Here is a 19,642-nt window from a genome sequence, read left to right as displayed (position 1 = left end):
ACTAGTGCTTTCTCTACCCATACCAGCCGTTTTTACATATATAATATACATTTTCTTACATATTTAGGGTAACGAACGTCTACTTCCAAGCACTTTTGATCATTTCAAATTAATATCACTGAGGTTAAAGAATGCAGTAAGTTAAACATAGATTTAGATATATCAGTTAGTAATTTTATATTCAATTAATATTTCTCAGTTTGATGGTTGTTTTTTATTGTCTCAATGCTATTATAATGCGAATTATTAAGAAATCTTTAAATATGATATTTATGTAATAAAATAATTATTAAGAACGTATATCTTATTACCTGTCAGTTTTGCCGCATGTGCTTTGGTATTTCTATTTATCCAGATGTCTGTCCTGTATGTAAATGCTAGATATTTGTTCGTGTAGGCCTACCTGTCTTATTATATCCATAGAGGAGAATGGTGAGTTGTATGGATATATTACATCCGAGTGATATGATATTTTATTTTACTAATGTACGACTGAGGAGCTAATAAAACGAACAAAAGGTGTACAAACATTCTCATTACTCTAAAACTCATTTGCTGAATAAAAGAACGTTTTTGGATGTTCTATAACTACAGGAGAAAAACAAGATTGAAGTTCTGTTTTTATTTTCTTTACCTTAGTATGAAATGTGCAAACGACTCAGTATCTAGAATGTTTCCTTTAAGTCTGATATACATTATTCTGGTTGAACTGTACATGACTTAAGGTTATTTCATCCGCTAATTTTCACTTCATCTCTTCAAGAGACCAAGTTTCACGTTTCAGTCCTGTCTTTACTTACTTACTGTATTGATTGGTATTCTCTCGATTGGTGTTTACTGGTTTGGTGGTAAAGAACTAAGATATTCGTACTTCGAAGAAAATGAGGTTGTGATTTTATTTGCTGCAACATAACTACTGTTCCCTTTGACGGATTTCTCTGTTTCAGTGATTCTAGTAGAAACTGAAATCCATGATCACGTGCATAGGTCGTATGATTCTGTAGAGCACAGAGTCGTCTGGGCAGCCTTTACGGAAATAAACTCTACTCTGGTGAGAACAAGATTAGCAGTACTTCAAAATGTCTGGCTTCCTGAAGATGACGGGGAGGCGAAAGAAAAACTACGTAAGATGAATTTGCTTCTTTCGTATCGGCCCAGCCTGGCCAGGTGGGTTAAGGGGTTCGACTCGTAATCTGAGAGTCGCGGGTTCGAATCGCGGTCGCAACAAACGTGCTTGCCCTTTCAGCCTTGGGAGCGTTATAATGTGACGGTCAATCCCACTACTCGTTGGTAAAAGAGTAGCCCAAGAGTTAGCAGTGGGTGGTAATGACTAGCTACTAAATTAGGAACGGCAAGCGCAGATATCCCTCGTGTAGCTTTGCTCGAAATTCGAAACAAACAAACAAACAAACAAATCTTTCGCATTTAATGAAAATAATTCCACAACGACACTTTTGATTCTTTCAGATTATTTGTGATCACCTACACTTGAATTTATTTGTGCAGTACTTAAATATAACAAATATCATTTTAAGTAACTCGGGGTATAACAATATGATTCAAAAGTTGCACATTTATCAGTACAGAAATGTGCACGACACATTGTTATCGATCATGCTCCTACTAACGTTTCGTATCCTTCGCGATCGCCCCCCAGTGGCTCAGCGGTATGTCTGCGGACTTACAACGCTAAAAACCGGGTTTCGATACCCGTGGTGAGCAGAGCACAGATAGCCCATTGTGTAGCTTTGTGTTTAATTCAAAATAACAACGAAACAACAACAACCAATCTTACGATTGTATAAGCTGTTACGATTCCCTGTTTGAGATTTTTCGGGTTATTTGGGCGTGTGACGAACAACAAGTGTTTGACGTTTCTCAGAAAATTATGAGTGCAATACTATAAGACCAGGTGAACATGCAGGTTTTCCACGTGAGAGGATCACCACTCAATTGTTAGGGCAAACTAAAAAGAAAGAGTGAATAAACAAAGTCATGTTTTAGAAAAGTGTTAGTAAGTGTGACTTGTGCATCACTCTGTATTGTAACATATATATGTATGTCAACTCGAAATCTGTCTTTCATATATTATAAACATACACATATATACGTAGGTAGAGAGAGAAATAGGCTTAAACTATATTGATATGTATTTACAAGTGTTAGGTATTTCTCAAGTGTATCTATCCCATAATCGTGTTCTAGAGAGATATTAATTGTAAATTTATGGTGATAAAGATTTATATTTTCTTTTGATCTTTAAGCAAAGTAAGTCACCGGTTTGACAGCAAATCTTATGTCAACACACGAGCTGATAAAGTACGCAAGTTCTTATCTTTTTCCTTATTTCCACTTACGTTATAAAATGTTTGGACTAAGCCTAACCTAGTGAACAGTTTACCGGACTCCCGAATAAAAAAGTGAAAGATTAAAGGAGTGATCCGTTGATCGCGTTCCTTACATTTAGCTCTGTGCGCGTTATAAACATGACAGTCAATTCCCACTTGTGACTCAAAGAGCTGTACAAAACTCTTGTAGCTGTAAGTACCTTCAGGCGGATTCCTTTCCTTTAGTTAGAAGTTCAAAATTAGGAAGTCTATTCGTTCATCCTCTCTACTCAAAACTACTGCTAAGGATGAGATTTCAAATAAAATGTTGTATACGTGTGATATGAGACTGAACAGAAAATCTGGGGCTTAAAACGTATCAATGTCCTCTTTGAATACAGACAGATTAAAGAGAAGAAAGTCATGAGACATTATTCATAGTAAGTAACATGTGTAATTCTATTCTTCCATAGTTAGCCACTGACGCTCCTAACAAACACGTTTTGTTTACTTCTGTCAACTGACTTCTTTCCAGTATATGAAGCGAAACACTTGGGATGTAACGTCGCAGTTCTTATCTCTAATCAAGTTTATTAACTGTCTAAAGTGCCATAAGCTTGATCATACGTTGTTCGGATAATGAAAAGCTAAGGTTTATAAAACAGTTTGGTTTCAATTTCGCGCAAAGTTACACGAGGGCCACCTGCATTAGCTGTCCCTAATTTAGCAGTGTAAGACTAGAGGGAAAACAGCTAGTCATCACCACCAACCGCCAACACTTGGGCTACTCTTTTACCAACGAATAGTAGGACTGACCGTCACATTATAATGCCCTCACGGTTGAAAGGGCGAGCATATTTGGTGTGACGGAGATTCAAACCCGCGACCCTCGGATTACAAGTCGAGTGCCTTAACCACCTAGCCATGCCGGTTCACTCTTATAATACAGAATGTTAAAGTTACTTATGAATGTTACTTTTACACCTTTTTTTATAATTATTTTTTATAGAACTCGCTGTGTATCTCTCCTTCTCAATCAACCCAATTAATGAACGTCTCTGTTATTTCGCGCGGTACCCCAGCTACTATATAACCAGGTTTTATTTCTTTCTTACCTAATATTGCTAATTTGTTTAACTTTTTGCACAAAGATCTGTAATGACTATCTATGCTAGCCGTCTCTAGTTTTGAGATAAAGGGCTTTTAGTCTTGTTTCTCTAGTTAACAACTACCGTCGTTATCTCTTATCTTGCTCATGAGTGGCTGAATATTGTGATTTGATCGTCACTCCTATATCGCGCCTGTGGCCCCAAAATACGAAGTAGATTTTTTTCGGCAACGGAATGACACTAATAAAAAAAAAACCCTTGGATTAAACTTCTACGCCCGCAAACCGTTATGTCTTAAGAGCCCAGTTTTATTATAATAACTCGAGGCTGAAACCAAATAGTAATACGTGAAACAGCTTTAGGATTTAATGTTATGAAACGTAAAGAGCAGGAAAATAACAGTAGTTTTGTTTGTTTGTTTTTTGAATTTCGCACAATGCTACTCGAGGACTATCTCCGCTGGCCGTCCCTAGTTTAGCAGTATAAGAATAGAAAAAGGGCAGCCAGTCATCACCACACACAACCAAGTGGGATTGACCGTCAACATTATAACGACCTCACGGCTGAAATGGGCTAGCATGTTTTTGGTGCGACCGGTATTCGAACCCGCGACCCTTGGATTACGAGTCGAACGCCTAAACACGCTTGGCCATGCCGGGTCCTAAAAAAATATACGTTACGCCTATTATATTTTTAACATTACGTTCTTAACCAAGTTTCTTTGGGATTTTCACACCCTTTTAATTCTGGAAAATCCCTGAGGAACGTGATTAATAGCATAATGTTACAAATGTAATAAGTCTAACATAAGCCAAATGGTAAATACAATTATTTGTTTGTTTCCACTTAAGCACGAAGTAGTTCTGGAACTAAGTCTCGTATTGTACCAAGATCATTGCGGGTTCTACCAGATGACTACATTTTGGGTTTTACTTTCATAATCTTTTTTGAGGTCAAATGTAATTCACGAAATTTCGACTATTTACATTATATTTAGATTTATATTATAACTGTATTTTACTCTCTTTTGTTGTTTGTTTTCTTCGTACTCTAGTGGAAAATAAGCTGATTTCAAAACTTAGAAGGCCCAAAGCTGTTCTGGCTATAGTACCTTGTAGAAACATTGATAAATACACTCGTCTGTTTCACCAAACTGACGTAGTCGCTGTGTTTATACATTTCTGTCCATGTTTTTGTAAATCAACGATTTCAACTGTTAAACACATTCAAGTTGGAAATGTGGAGGTAAGCCTATTTCACGGAAAAATATGTAAATTAAAAGAATTAAATACAACTTTTAAAAATACTTATATATACATATATATACACACACACATAATAGTTCACAAATGTCTTGTATAGCGCTGCAGCTAGAACCTTAGAGGAATAAATGATTTTAAATTTTAAATTGTTGGTCGATCGAAAGAGAAACTAAACAGCTAATGAAATAAATGATAAATTACTAAAGACAGACAGATAGGTTCTTTACAATCTGAAAGACGAGAAGCTAATTTTCAGTAAGAACGTGATAAGACGTGTATTTTTAAATAATGTGAAAGATCGCAGTCTCACTTTGAAAGTAATTTCAACCTGTTTTCTCATTGCAATTTTCAGGCACACCGTCGGCACCCCTGTCTTGTGTCTTCCCTTCTTGATTGGCTAACGAAAACCTTGCGTGAAGAAAACCAAACGAAATTGATCGAGGTAAAGTGAAGACGAAAAATGTATGATAAATTAGAAAGTGAATGCTACTGACGAAGCTGAGTTGTAAAGGATGCATGTAAAAGGCCAGTGAAGTTTGATTATATAAAGAATTGATATAAAAGGCTAGTGATATAAACGTGTAATGTTATACTAACTTATACATTTGTGAATTATACTATAATCTTTTTCGTCGCGTGTATAATTGATATGATTAGGTAACCTGTAAACACGTATATAAAATATATTGATTTTTAACAATGCTTAAAGGGTATGCAATCAAGGCGGGGGTTCACATACGTTTATAGTTTAGTTTCACAATACTTCGGTCACCTTGGTTGAGAACTCTAAAAAATGAATTAATAGAAAAATGAAATAATAGCCACTTTGAGATAAATTACTTACACTGCATTTCATTATATCAACAAAAATTATTTAGTAATGAATATCATTTGGTTGTTATATTCTCGTTAAAAACATTGCTTAATCCCATGTCAGGGACATTTTTAAAAGAGTATTTCTACATGTCCGCCGCTAGTACAGCGTTAAGTCTACGGATTTACAACGCTAAAATCAGGGGTTAGATTCCCATCGGTGGGCTCAGCAGATAGCCTGATGTGTCTTTGCTATAAGAAAACACACAAACACACACACATTTCTACATATACTAAAGCTTCCCCTAGTGGCAAAGAGATATATCTGCGGACTTAGAACCCTAAAAACCTAGTTTCGATACCTATGGTGTAAAGAGCGCAGATAGCCAATTGTGTAGCTTTGTGCTTAATTCTAAAAAAAAAAAAAACGACTACTTCTTTGCCCATTAACTAAATGAAACTACATTTTCTCAGACGTCTGTGGTCTGATCTCCTACCACATGCTCTCACAAAAGGCATTGGCATGTGCAGCAATTTGAGTTTGTTGGTTGATGCCACCTACTGAGAAAGTGAAGCATTACAGCCTCTATCGTTGATACTTCAAAGAAAAAAGATCTCTCAAGATGAGTACAAAGATAGCACTTTGGTCACATTATTTCTTCCCCTTGAAGTCGTTTTCATCTATGTACTAGAAAAACTACTCTTTGGTATATTTTATTCATGTAAGAAGTAATGTATTTCTTTATAAACGTTTGGTTCGACTTAAAATACAACAAGACCTGTTTCAATCAGTGTATATTATTTAACTAAAAACAAAAGAAACAAAACAATAACAACATGAGTGAATATAAACGTTAGGCTAAGCTGGTTCACTCGTTTCAGTGTCACGGATTTCAATCAGCGTGAGTTAACTTAGTCACGTCAACGTTATATATGAATGGAAAAATAATACCTTAATGTACATGACCATAAGAATCAGCTGATATAAATAGTTTAATGGATAAGTGTAACAAGTAAACTGTATTATACTTGAAATGTTTTATGTGGTAAGTCAAACAAATATTGACTATTTTATTCTGTCCCGGCATGGCCAAGCGTGTTAAGTCGTGCGACTCGTAATCTGAGGGTCGCGGGTTTGCATCCACGTCGCGCCAAACATGTTCGCCCTTTCAGCCGTGGGGGCGTTATAATGTGACGGTCAATCCCACTATTCGTTGGTAAAAGAGTAGCCCAAGAGTTGGCGGTGGGTGGTATTGATTAGCTGCCTTCCCTTTAGTCTTACACTGCTAAATTAGGGACGGCTAGCAAAGATAGCTCTCGAGTAGCTTTGTGCGAAATTAAAAAACAAACAAACAAACAATATTATTCTGCACGAAACCTGACATATAATTTCTTCCCATTTATACAATACTTTATAAAAGTGTTTTTTGAATAAAATAACACTTTTCTTATGAATACTAAAGCCATGCGTTATTATAATATTAATGAGCAATCAACAATAGGTAAAAAACTAAGTAGATAGAAAAAGATAATCACAACTCAAGTATTTCATTTATCAGTATTGTTAGTATTTAGTTTCAGAGTACTGTTTTCAATATTGTTAGTATTTATTTTCAGAGTATTATTTTCAGTATTGTTATTATTTAGTTTATCAGTATTGTTCTTAAAATTTTTATTATTTAATTTCTCAGTACTGTTTTCAGTATTGTTAGTATATAGCTTCTCAGTATTGTTACTATTTAGTTTATCAGCACTGTTTTCAGAATTGTTATTATTAAGCTTCTCAGTATTGTTAGTACTTAGTTTATCAGCACTGTTCTCAGGATTGTTATCATTTAGTTTTCCAGCACTGTTCTCAGGATTGTTAATATTTATTTTCTCAGTACTGTTATTAAGATTGTTAATATTTAGTTTTTCAGTACTGTTCTCAGCATTGTTAGTATTTAGTTTCTCAGTACTCTTCTCACTATTGTTAATATTTAGTTTCTCAATACTGAAAGCAATACTGATTGTTAATATTTAGACTATCAGCACTGTTCTCAGTATTGTTAGTATTTAGTTTCTCAGTACTCTTCTCACTATTGTTAATATTTAGACTATCAGCGCTGTTCTCAGGATTGTTAATATTTAGTTTATCAACACTATTTTCACGATTTTTATTATTTAGTTTCTCAGCACTGTTTTCAGTATTGTTAGTACTTACCTTCTCAGTATTGTTAGTATTAAGCTTATCAGTACTGTTTACTATTCTCAGGACTGTTGTTGTTTAGTTTCAGAGTAGTGTTCTCCGGGTCTTCTTTACTCTGTTATCATAGTCGCTAATATTTCATTACACACCACAATTCTTTGTATCATTAGTATTTGATTATTCTGCGATTTCTCTGGATAATTAGTATGTAGTTTATCAGCTCTGCTTTCCGGGCTGTTAACATTTAGTTTATCAGCACTATTCTACGAATCTTAAGTGTTTAGTTTCACGACACTATCATCAGGACCATTAGAGTTTAGTTTCTCAGTAGATTCCTCGTGATAGATAGTATTTAGTTTGTCAGTCTTATTTTCAGCATTCTCTTTCCTACAAAATCTTTCATTGATTGTGGTGTTTATGGAATCTTAATCGTGCGGTATATTAGAATGTTTTTCTTTCGTTTCATCTGTAACAGTAAACCCAATAATCAAGATAGAAAACACTCGCTCTTGTATATGTCTTGTATATTTGATGCATTGTAATCTATATAAAAACCAAAAGCATTGAACTGTTACAAAACATCCGATATAATGTTCTGTTTCATTCAGCAAAGCGATGACTCTTGCCCTCACGTTGAAGACGGTTGTAATTATATGGGGTCAACAAGCATCGACTCCAACTTATGTCAAGACTTCAATTCCAATTACCCTTACTTTTTACAGAAAAAACAGCTTTTAATAGTGACCATTGAGGTAAGTTTAACAAATAATGAACCAAACTTGCATATATTAAGCATGATACTATTCCATTTCAAATCTTTTGTTTTCAGAATATACCCACCAGGATCCGTTATGACAAGCGTTTCACATTTTTAATGCTGTGGTTTGAATTAAACTTATTGAAAATAATACAACCGTGTACTCCTACTCTTAAGGCCCTGCATGACCAGGTGGTTAAGGCACTCCACTCCTAATCCGAGAGTTGCGGATTCGAATCCCCGTCACACCAAACATGCTCGCGTTTTCAGCGGTAGGGGCGTTATAATGTGATGGTAAATCCCACTATTCGTTGGTAAAAGAGTAGCCCAAGAGTTGGCGATTGGTGATGATGACTAGCTATCTTTTCTCTAGTCTTACACTGCTGAATTAGGGACGGCTAGCGCCCATACCCCTCGTGTAGTTTTGCGCGAAATTCAAAACAAACCAAACTACTCTCAAACGTCACAAAATGACAATTTTTAACCTTTGAGTTCTTGATGTTGAATATATTTATAAAGTTCTGAGCATTTATTTTTTCTATAAATTATTGTTTACAATGTAACTGTAATTTCAGAGACCTCCATTCATGATTTTTGAAAGAGACAAAATCACTGGAGAGAGAACTGGATCACGTGGGATTTTGCCTGAGGTTTTGAATGTTTTTAAACAGGCTTATGGTTTTAGGTAGGTGTAGTGATAATTACAACATGACGTTAATAAACATGCGTTTTGAAAGGTTTAAAAAATACTGTATTTTACGCAGTTCACCGAATATTTTAGATGACTTATGGTTTCTGGTACTTATTACATATTTAATATGTAAATGAAAGAAATGGGATGAATCAGGACCAGACAAATTCTTTTAAAATGTTAGATTTTACTATAGAAAAAAATGTTAATCCTTTTTAACTGTTGAAGTTATAGTTTATAGTCAAACAACATAATAATTCCATTAAACAACATTATTTATCGTGTACTCTTCACTTTTCAATTCCTCAGCTCAGCTAGATGTCTGATTGGCTCTTCAGTGCAACTTTAAAGATTTAGTAAAATGAACAATGTTATGTTTTGTGCATGTTTTATTACTGGAAGTGCTTTCACGAGAAAATCCTAAAATAATTTTTCACGTATCGAAATATTGTTTGCTGAGAAAAGCATCCGACGTTTATCTGTATGATAAGGTCATGTGCACAGGATAGAAATACTCTACGTACATAGAATACTGTCCTATTTTGTTTTCAGTTACAGACTTTTAGAGCCGTATGATGGCCAATGGGGAAAAGAATTAGACAATGGAACTTGGAATGGCATGATAGGCATGGTTATGAGACAAGTAAGTGGCATCAAGCGTCTCCCCAAACACTTGATAGCATTACTAACGTTAAGTACTTTAAATATCTTCCTTAAAACCTAGTTATTGTTTTTAGTCGAACATTACTCATCCCTTAGTGGCACTGCGTTATGTCTTTGAATTTACATCGCTTAGAAACAAGGTTTCGATATCTATGGTGGGCAGAGCACAAGTAGCCCATTGTGTAGTTTTGTGCTTAATAACAAACAAACAAACAATCAAATCGAATCATGCTCATTCCGTGTAAAATATGTCTATCAAATATCATTTCAGTTTGTTTCTCTGTTCAGTATCTTTTTACTAGTTTTACTATCAATTATTTTTTATGTATTTTATTAACGCATCTTTATATCATTATTTTATTACATATCGGGATTTACTATACTTTTATCATGTATCCATTTCTTTCCCACTCTTATTACGTATCTCTTTCTATTATATTTTTATCACATATCGGTTTCTACTATAGATTTTTATTACTACTTGTAAGTTCAGCTATAGGTGGCTACTGAATTAGGATTTCTCTGCAACAATAAACACAAGTAATGACACAGATTTTGTTTACACTTGTATTACATACCAGTTTGACAATTTACCACCCAATGATTTCTATTCAATATTAACACTACACTTTCATTTACAATTGTTAATATTTACCGGTTTCTGTAGTGCTCTATTATTATTTTACAATATATTTCTACATCACCACTGGTTTCTAATACATTTTCTATATAATTTTATCCTAAATTGGTTCCTATTGACACATATTATATTACAATTTTTTTATCATTATTAGTTTATACTAAACTTTTATCGCGTACTGGTTTCTATTACAGTTCTATCACTTTTAGTTCCTATTAATATTTTATTGTGTTCTGGTTTCTACTACACTTTTATGATCGCTTACTTACACCACATTTTAAAACATGCCACTTTCTATCTCTACTTTTATTGTATACTACTTAGTTCTGATATTGCATTACGTAGTGGATTTTTTCTACCTGTTAATTTAAGCTTTTTTTCTCTTTTTTATCAACTTGTCAATTTCTTTTCTCTTGCTATTGCAAACTGTATTAATCCAGCTTTGTTATCACCTACCAAAATCAACAGCTTAACTTTTTCTTTACATAATATTTTCAGACATTTTTAGAATTTCTATTAGATTCGTTTACCTCTTCATGAGGCACTTTTATCAATTATTTATTTATTTATATCACCTTCTTCTTATTAGTTTTAACTTTTTATTATACACACATGTTTTTGTACTTTACCCCCACGCATGTTTTTGTACTTTACCCCCACGCATGTTTTTGTACTTTACCACCACGCATGTTTTTGTACTTTATCCCCACGCATGTTTTTGTACTTTACCTCCACACATGTTTTTGTACTTTACCCTTCACGCATGTTTTTGTACTTTACCCCCACACATGTTTTTGTACTTTAACCCCACACATGTTTTTGTACTTTACCCCACACATGTTTTTGTACTTTACCCCCACTTATCCCATCATTTTAGTAAACATCGTTTTTCCTGTATTTTTAATCACAAAATGACTTGTCTCTTTTGTTCCGACCATTCATTCTTTTGTATGCTTAACTTTGTATGATTTGTCCCATCAACTTAATAGATACAAGTTCTTCTGTATTTTGTGACGTTAAATGGCTTTTCTCACAGGTTTCTGGTGTGTGTGTTTTCTTACAGCAAAGCTACACGAGGCTCTCAGCTGAGCCCACCGAGGTGAATCGAACCCCTGAAGTTAGGGTTATAAATCCGTAGACTTACCGCTGCACTAGCGGGTGCTACCGGTTTCTTGATTTTTCTTTTTAAACAGTTTGTCTATCTGTTTTACCAACTACACTGTCTTCATTTGTTTTGCATTCAACTTTTTCTCCTTTCCTTTCTTCTAGCAATTTTAATTGGCCAGGTGGTTACGGCGCTTGACACGCAATCTAAGGGTGGCGAGTTCGAATCCACATCAAACATATAACCATAATACCCAACTACTCACCAAAACAATCAAACTAAATGCACTTGAACAAGCAATCAAAAATACAAAAAACAAAGCACCAGAAAATGATGGAATACAAACAATACTTCTCAAAAAAGGCACTCGAAAATTATTTGACCATCTATTAGCAATATTTAACTTATCTTTACATTCTGGATACATCCAAGTTTCTTGGAAGCAAGCTAATATTTTAATGTTTCACAAAGAAGGAAAACCAGCCAATAAACCAAAGAGTTATCGACCGATCAGCCTGACCAGCTGTGGAGGTAAAATTCTTGAGAGAATAATAAGCAACAGACTCTCCACATTTTTGAAGATTAATTCAAAATTACCAGAAGAACAAAACGGATTTAGAAAATATAGACAAACAACAGATCATTTAGTTAGGTTAACTGAAACAATAATAAACAGCTTTAATGAAAAAGAATGCACTGTCGCCTGCTTCCTTGATATCGAGAAAGCATTCGACACTGTATGGCACAATGGTCTTCGGTTCCGTATGTATGAAATTGGACTACCGCGTGGAATTATTCGCTGGTTATCAAACTTTTTGGAAAATAGAAAATGTAGAGTAAACTTAGAGGGAACTTTCTCGGAGTTCTTCACTCCTGAAGCTGGTGTCCCTCAGGGAGGGGTGGTTAGCCCTATTCTTTTCATCATGTATGTAAGCAATATGCCACTAAAAGACCCAAACCATGGATACGCGTCTCAGCTCACTGATGATGTAGCAATTCGGAAAAGTGCCCCTACACCAGAAATAGCAGCCACTTACCTACAACCACAACGATATATATTATGTGAATATTGTGAAAAATATAGAAGTAAAATAAATACAGCGAAGACGCAACTAGTAATATTTTCAAAATCTACGAAATATCAAAAAGTTCAACCCCAAATCTACATGAATGGGGAACGCCTTCAGACTGCTACATCTTCAAAATTTTTAGGATTAACATATGATTCTAAACGAAGAACAAACTATGCTATGAATCTAACTGGTAAAAACAGTGGAGCAACACCTGAAATCATCCTTAAAATACACAAAACATATACAAGACCAGTAGTATATTATGCAGCTCCAGCATGGATTAACGTAAGTAAAGAACAATTGAAAACCAAATTACAGTCATTACAAAATATACTACTTACGACAGCATATACAGTACGTAGAACCTCCTCTTCAAAGTTTATGCATAAATATTCAAACACACAAACAATAACAGAGGGATTACAACATAGTACAATAAAATATTTTGATAAAAATTTGAGAAAACATGAGTTGTTATGCGAACTAGACAGGAATTGCATATATGATGAAGAGAGACCTAAACACCTCTCCCCGTTAAATCTATACATTAGATCATTACGACAAAATCATTTAAAATAATAAAAATAGCATTAGAATGGAGATAAAATAAAACAGGTTATCTACTTTCTAGACTTATTAAATAAAAATAATAATAATAAAAAATCAAAGAACAAAATAAATGGACATTGTCCTGAAAAGGACCAGACTAAGTTTCTGATATTACTCCAGCCATTCTGTATTTAAATCGAAATATATATTAATCTGGCCACTCAAACAAAGTCATGGAAGGAGGAAGAGGTCGAGTGTACCTGACCCTCTTGGGTATACACATAAATTTACCCAAATACCAGAGAGAGAGAGAGAATCTACATCACACCAAACATGTTCGCCCTTTCAGCTGGGGGTGTTATAATGTGATGGTGAATCCTACTATTCATTGGTAAAAAGAGTAGCCCAAGAGTTGACCATAAGTGCTGATAACTAGCTGCCTTCCATCTAGTCTTCAGCTAGAGCAGATACCCTCGTGTACCTTTGCGGGAAATTTAACATTAGCCCAGTCTGTCTCTTCATCACAATCTTGTTTTTTCTAAACATTTTTATCACTTTTTTTGTTATGAAGTTTAAGTTTTATTTTATTTTATGCAGTGTTTCTACTGTCTTCGATTTTGTATTAGCGCTTTCTTTGAATTACAGTTTTTCATTATAAACTGAATTTTCTCATCGTTTTATTTTACACTGTTTTTCTACCATTTCTGAAGAAAATAAAGGCTTATAGTTCACTAGTTTCTTTATATTTAATTCATTTAATACATATTAATAATAATCAGTGATGACGAGAAAACCCACTTGGAGAGAAAAATATATATATAAAACTGGCTGGTTTTGGTTGAGAAAATATTTATGTAGAGGAGCAAACAACGTTTCAACCTTCTTCGGTCATCGTCAGATTCACAAAGAAAGAGGTAACTGACCGATAGCTGACCACATGTTTGAAGTGGGTTGTGTAACTGAGTGTATGAATGTAGAGGGCGTGCTTAGATGTTTGATTATATTGATTAATATAGGTATAAAGGTGCTTCTTTGTATTGGTTTATTTTGGGCTTGAGTTGTTGTATAAGTAAGGCTTCTTTAATTTTGCGTTGGTTATGTTGTGTTTATTTGACTTGCAGTGTTCGAAAACTTCTTAAGACGACTTTTTGTGTTCTTTGAATCTGGTTTCCATTTTTCGACTTGTTTCTGCAATATAGAAGTCGTGGCAGTTCTCACATTATATTTTATAAATAATGTTGGTGTGGTGTTTGTCAGTGTAGTTTTTACTTAGTATAGACCTTAGATTTCTGCCTGGTTTTTGAATAACTTTGGTATAAACTGGAATGTCATATTTTGTTACTAGTTTTTGCCAAATGTTGGTTATTTTTCTAGTGATGTCGGGAATATATGGTATGCAGCAGTATATGGTTTCGTGAGTTTTTTAATTCGTGAGATATATTTACTTTTTTTAGTTGATTTTGCTTTTTCAAAGATTCAAAGAACATAACAAGTCATCTTCACACGTTTTCGAACACTGCAAATAAAATAGCCACAACATAACCATAGAAAACACTCAAATACTAAATAAAGAAACAAACATAAACAAACGCAAAATTAAAGAAGCCTTACTTATACAACAACTCAAGCCCAAAATAAACCAATACAAAGGAGCACCTTTATACCTATATTAATAAATATAATCCAACATCTAAGCACGCCTTCTACATTCCTACACTCAGTCACAGAACCCCCTTCAAACATGTGGTCAGTTATAGGTCAGTTACCTCTTTCTTTGTTTGTGAACCTGACGATGACCGAAGAAGGTCGAAACGTTATTCGCTCCTCTACATAAAAAATTTCTCAATCCAAACCAGCCAGTTTTACATATACATTAACATTATTATTCTATTTTTCTACTAGTTCCATATTTCATCCAATTTCTTTTCATCCAACACGATTGTTACGACCATGTGTTACTTTGTCGTGTTTTTTTTTCCTACATACAACATGCTTGATTGTTTTAGTTTTTGTTGTAAACTGTTTATAACGTGTTTTTTATTGCACTGCTCTTTACCAGTAAATTTTTATTTTCACGCAGGTAACTAATACAAAATTCAACTGGTATTTTGTGAGGAGATTAATTTGTTTACTTTAAGATTTATTGATTTTCTGGAAGTACACTTAATTGAATCTCTTGTGTTTCATCAGGAAGTAGACGTAGCAGCCTCTTCAATAACTATGACTGACGAACGTGAAGCTGTGATCGACTTTACCATACCATTCTTTCAAGAGTCATCTACCATCCTACTGCCTCGAATGAGTCAACAATCGGATATTTTCAGTTTTGTTGCTCCCCTGGAGTGGGAGGTTGGTGTTGTTTTTTCTTGATAACGACAAACCTACTTGATATAAACATCTCAGAACGGCTGGTATGGGTATTGAAACTTTGACTAATAAAGTAGAGAACAAAGAGAGAGTTTGTTAACCCGAAGATGACCTAGGAAGGTCAAAACATTGTTCTCTACTTTATTAGTAAAAGTGTTAATACTCATACCAGCTGTTCTGAAATATGGTGTTGTTGCTGTTTTTCACAAAAAAAAACTTTAGAAGAAGGTCTTTACATAACAAATAAATGGGCGTTTGATACTCGGGTATTATGGGAACAGATTACAAAACTCCCCTGGACATGAAATAATTTAATATCAGTATAATTTACCATTTTAAAAACAATAGTCGCTCACACCTCTTAAATAGATTATAACACTACCTTGTGAAAACTACAATTTATCTTTGTGACGTTTTATTAATTCGTTTATTTGTTTTTAAATTCCTCGCAGATGCACGAGAGCAATTTGCTCCATACTTGTCCAATTTAGCAGTGTAAAGAAGGCACGTGGTCATCACCAGCTATCGCCAACTCTTGGACTACTCATTTACCAATTAATAGTAAGATTGATCGTCGTATCATTATGTCCCCACAGCTGAAAGGGCAAACATGTTTGGTTAGGACGGGAACTCGAATCTACGACCCTCAAATTGCGAGTCAAGCGCCCTAGACACCTGGTCATGCTGGGCTCATGTTACGTTTTGATATAGTTATAAACAACTTCTTTTTTCTAGTAGTCTTGTTTTTGTTTTGAATTAAGCACAAAGCTACACAATGGGCTATCCGTGCTCTGCCCACCACGGGTATCGAAACCCGGTTTTTAGCGTTGTAAGTCCGCAGACATATTGCTGGGCCACCGGAGGGCATTCTAGTAGACTCGCCTATCGTGTAGATGGGAGTATACTAATTATAATCTAAAGAGGTGTTTCTTAAACAGTCATGAATACAGATGGAGTAAGAAACACGCATATTCTCTTGTATAAAGCAAGAACAAGGTTAAATATAAACTTAGATATTTTAATTAAGAACGTCCGTGATTAAACGCCACGTTCTCAGTTATGATTGAAAAAATTTTCGGAAAATGTCGTTCTTGTACAATGTAGACATTGTATAAGACATTCTAGATATTGTACTTCGTCTTTTTAAATTTGCTCGGCATGGCCAGGTGGTTGAGGCACTCGACTTATAATCTGAGGGTAGCGGGTTCGAATCCCTATCGTACCAAACATGCTCGTTTTTTCAGCCGTAGGGGCGTTATAATGTGACGTTTAATTCCACTATTTGTTGGTAAAAGAGCAGCCCAAGAGTTTGCGATGGTTGGTAATGACTAGCTGCCAAACATGCTCGCCCTTTCAGCAGTAGGGGCGTTATTATGTGGTGGAAAATTCCACTATTCATTGGTAAAAGAGTAGCCCAAGAGTTGGCGGTAGGTGGTGATGACTAGCTGTCTTCTCTCTAGTCTTACACTGCTAAATCATGGACGGCTAATGCAGATAGCCCTCGTGTAGCTTTGCGCGAGAAGCAAAAGAAACCAAATCACTTTCAAATAGTTTTTTTTTTCAACACTAGACACGTTGAGAACCTGATATTACTTAATCGCAGAAAAGCCACAACCGGGGTTTCTAATATCCAGTGAACTAATCAATAAGAAACTGTTGTATTATGAAGAAACGCAGAAGAAAATATTGCATGTTATTGGGTATTACATGTACGCTAGCTCATTACTCATCATATAAATACTGATTAATAACACTGGGGAACACTCATTTTGTTGCATTTAAAAAAAGACCTTTCTGTAGTCAATTTGAGTGTGTTGATTTCAAATCTGAAGTCGGTTTTTGTCTGCAAGCTACAGATTTTATGCAATTTGACATTTTTATTTATTTTTTATAGCAGACCATTGCGTTTTCCTTTGGTCCAGTCTCGAAGCATTTCCTCACAATTGTGGCACACAACATGAGGAGCCCATTGTTTGTCTTGATCACCAAGATGAACTTCAAAATATGCCTTGTAGGCACGCTTGACGAACGAGGATATGTTACGTCTCTGACGATTGAGTGTGTAGCATCCACATATGTAGCAGAAGGCATCAGGCTTGTTTCTGCAATGATATCTATTTTTGGAAGCCATGTTTGATCTGAAACAAAGGAAGAATGATCAAAATATTAGAAGCTATCTATATATATGGACGTGAAAATGCTTATACATGGTTCACGCAAGTTCACATTTGTACAATTTCATTAACCTCAAATTGCATACAAACTAGAGCTTGTAGAGAAAAACTAATTTCAGATTTGAAATCAGCGCCTAAAACTCCTTCAGAATCAGTTAAAATATCCAATGCAACTCAAAGTTACTGAAAAAGTGTTCCCCAGTGTTATTCTTCTGAAAGTTAAATCTAAATAAATTTTATAACTATTGTTTTCTAAATATTTATCACACAGTCATAACAAAATATGAATATTAAATTTCTATCCTTTTTCTAGTATTTCACGAAAACAACATATTTGGTTATCTTATTATAATATTCCTTTTAATTTGTATGTCATGTTCAAATATTCTTCTTGATAAAGTCTTATAGATTGAACCATGTAAAAAATTGGTTCTCGTGCATATATTCCTACATCATCAAATCATCTACCCTTTGATTCATTAATTGCAGGGGCAAAGTCAATGAGTTTTATGGTGAACAGCAAACTTATGATGGCATAACTTTCAATTCAAGGCCAGCCCCTTAAGGCGCTCAACTCGTAATCCGAGAGTCACGGATCCGAATCATCGTGACACAAAACCTGCGCGAACTTTCACCCGTGTGGGCGTTATAAAGTTACGGTCAATCCCATTAATCGTTGGTGAAAGAGTAGCCCAATAGTTGGTTGTGGGTGGTGATGACTAGCTGCATGACTCCCTCTAGTCTTACGCTGCTTTACGCGAAATTCAAAACAAACCAAACCTTTCAATTCAAAACGAAATACCTAACCAAACGAGAGAAATGTCATTAATAACGTATTACAGTGCCATCTATTATTGCGTTGAAAAGATATTTAAGTTGTTTTTTTGACAAGTACAGTCGTTCGTATTTATTACGTAATATGATATCATTCCTTTACTTAATCTATAATTATATTCGTGGTTTTCTGGATATTCAAAGATTGACACAATGATAATAACATCTCCACACGTCTTGAATCCAAGACTTCTACATGACAGTGGAGCTCTGTAATCACTGTGACACAAAGTGTTCGTATTTTAACCATACCAAATGCTTACTGTAAAACATCATGTCGTCGTTTTAACTAACCCTACAATAACTTTCTCTGAGCATGATCAGTTAACAACTAGAAAGTTATAAAAATCCCACTCGACTGGAATTTGAACTAAAGACTTCCGCTTGACACAAACCAAAGAACCAGTTCGAACGTCACAAACAAAGAGTCGAACAATACCCCAAAAGGGGCGTTCTGAAGAGAACGTGTGTGTTTTTCTTATAGCAAAGCCACATCAGGCTATCTGTTGAGTCCACCGAAAGGAATCGAACTCCTGATTTGAGCGTTGTAAATCCGTAGGCTTACCGCTGTACCAGAGATTGGTATATACACTTTTAAAGAAATAGGCAAAAACAAATGATTTGTTTTGAATTACACACAAAGCTACTCGAGGTCTATCTGTGCTAACCGTCCCTAATTTAGCAGTGTAAGACTAGAGGGAAAGCAGCAAGTCTTCACCACCCACCGCCAACTATTGGGCTACTCTTTTACCAGCGAATAGTGGGATTGACTGTCACATTATAACGCCACCACGGCTGAAAGAGCGAGCATGTTTGGTGCGACCGGGATTCGAACCCGCGACCCTCGGATTACAAGTCAAATGTCTTAACACTTTTGGCAAAGTCAAATGAAAATAATTTTAAAATTTTCATAGAATTACATATATAGTTTAGCATGAAATACCTATATTCACTTAAGATACTAAACTCGCGTATAGCTCTGCTTCTATTCTGATATTACATTTGATTAGCACTTGCTGACGTAGATTTTACTAAGAGAACCGGAGAAAACCTACATTATCACTAGATTTCAAAATTCTAGATACAGAAG

The 19,642-nt window shown here is 34.9% G+C and overlaps 1 protein-coding gene across 1 annotated transcript in view; it reads left to right on the top strand.

The window, feature by feature from the left end:
- The first annotated feature begins 921 nt into the window (after positions 1-921).
- Positions 922-19,642, top strand: part of LOC143258117 (glutamate receptor ionotropic, delta-1-like) — a 34,366-nt gene continuing 15,645 nt past the window's right edge. The window contains exons 1-7 of the mRNA XM_076517133.1: positions 922-1,124; positions 4,491-4,681; positions 5,051-5,140; positions 8,308-8,451; positions 9,032-9,141; positions 9,700-9,790; positions 15,368-15,526. Coding sequence (XP_076373248.1) covers positions 8,353-8,451; positions 9,032-9,141; positions 9,700-9,790; positions 15,368-15,526 — 459 coding nt within the window. The 5' untranslated portion in view covers positions 922-1,124; positions 4,491-4,681; positions 5,051-5,140; positions 8,308-8,352. The remainder of the gene's footprint in view (positions 1,125-4,490; positions 4,682-5,050; positions 5,141-8,307; positions 8,452-9,031; positions 9,142-9,699; positions 9,791-15,367; positions 15,527-19,642) is intronic.

Source organism: Tachypleus tridentatus, chromosome 7 (genome assembly GCF_004210375.1).
Source record: "Tachypleus tridentatus isolate NWPU-2018 chromosome 7, ASM421037v1, whole genome shotgun sequence".
In the NCBI taxonomy this organism is placed as follows: domain Eukaryota; kingdom Metazoa; phylum Arthropoda; class Merostomata; order Xiphosura; family Limulidae; genus Tachypleus; species Tachypleus tridentatus.
Note: the sequence above shows the minus strand (reverse complement) of the source record. Positions and strands in the feature narration are given on the sequence as shown.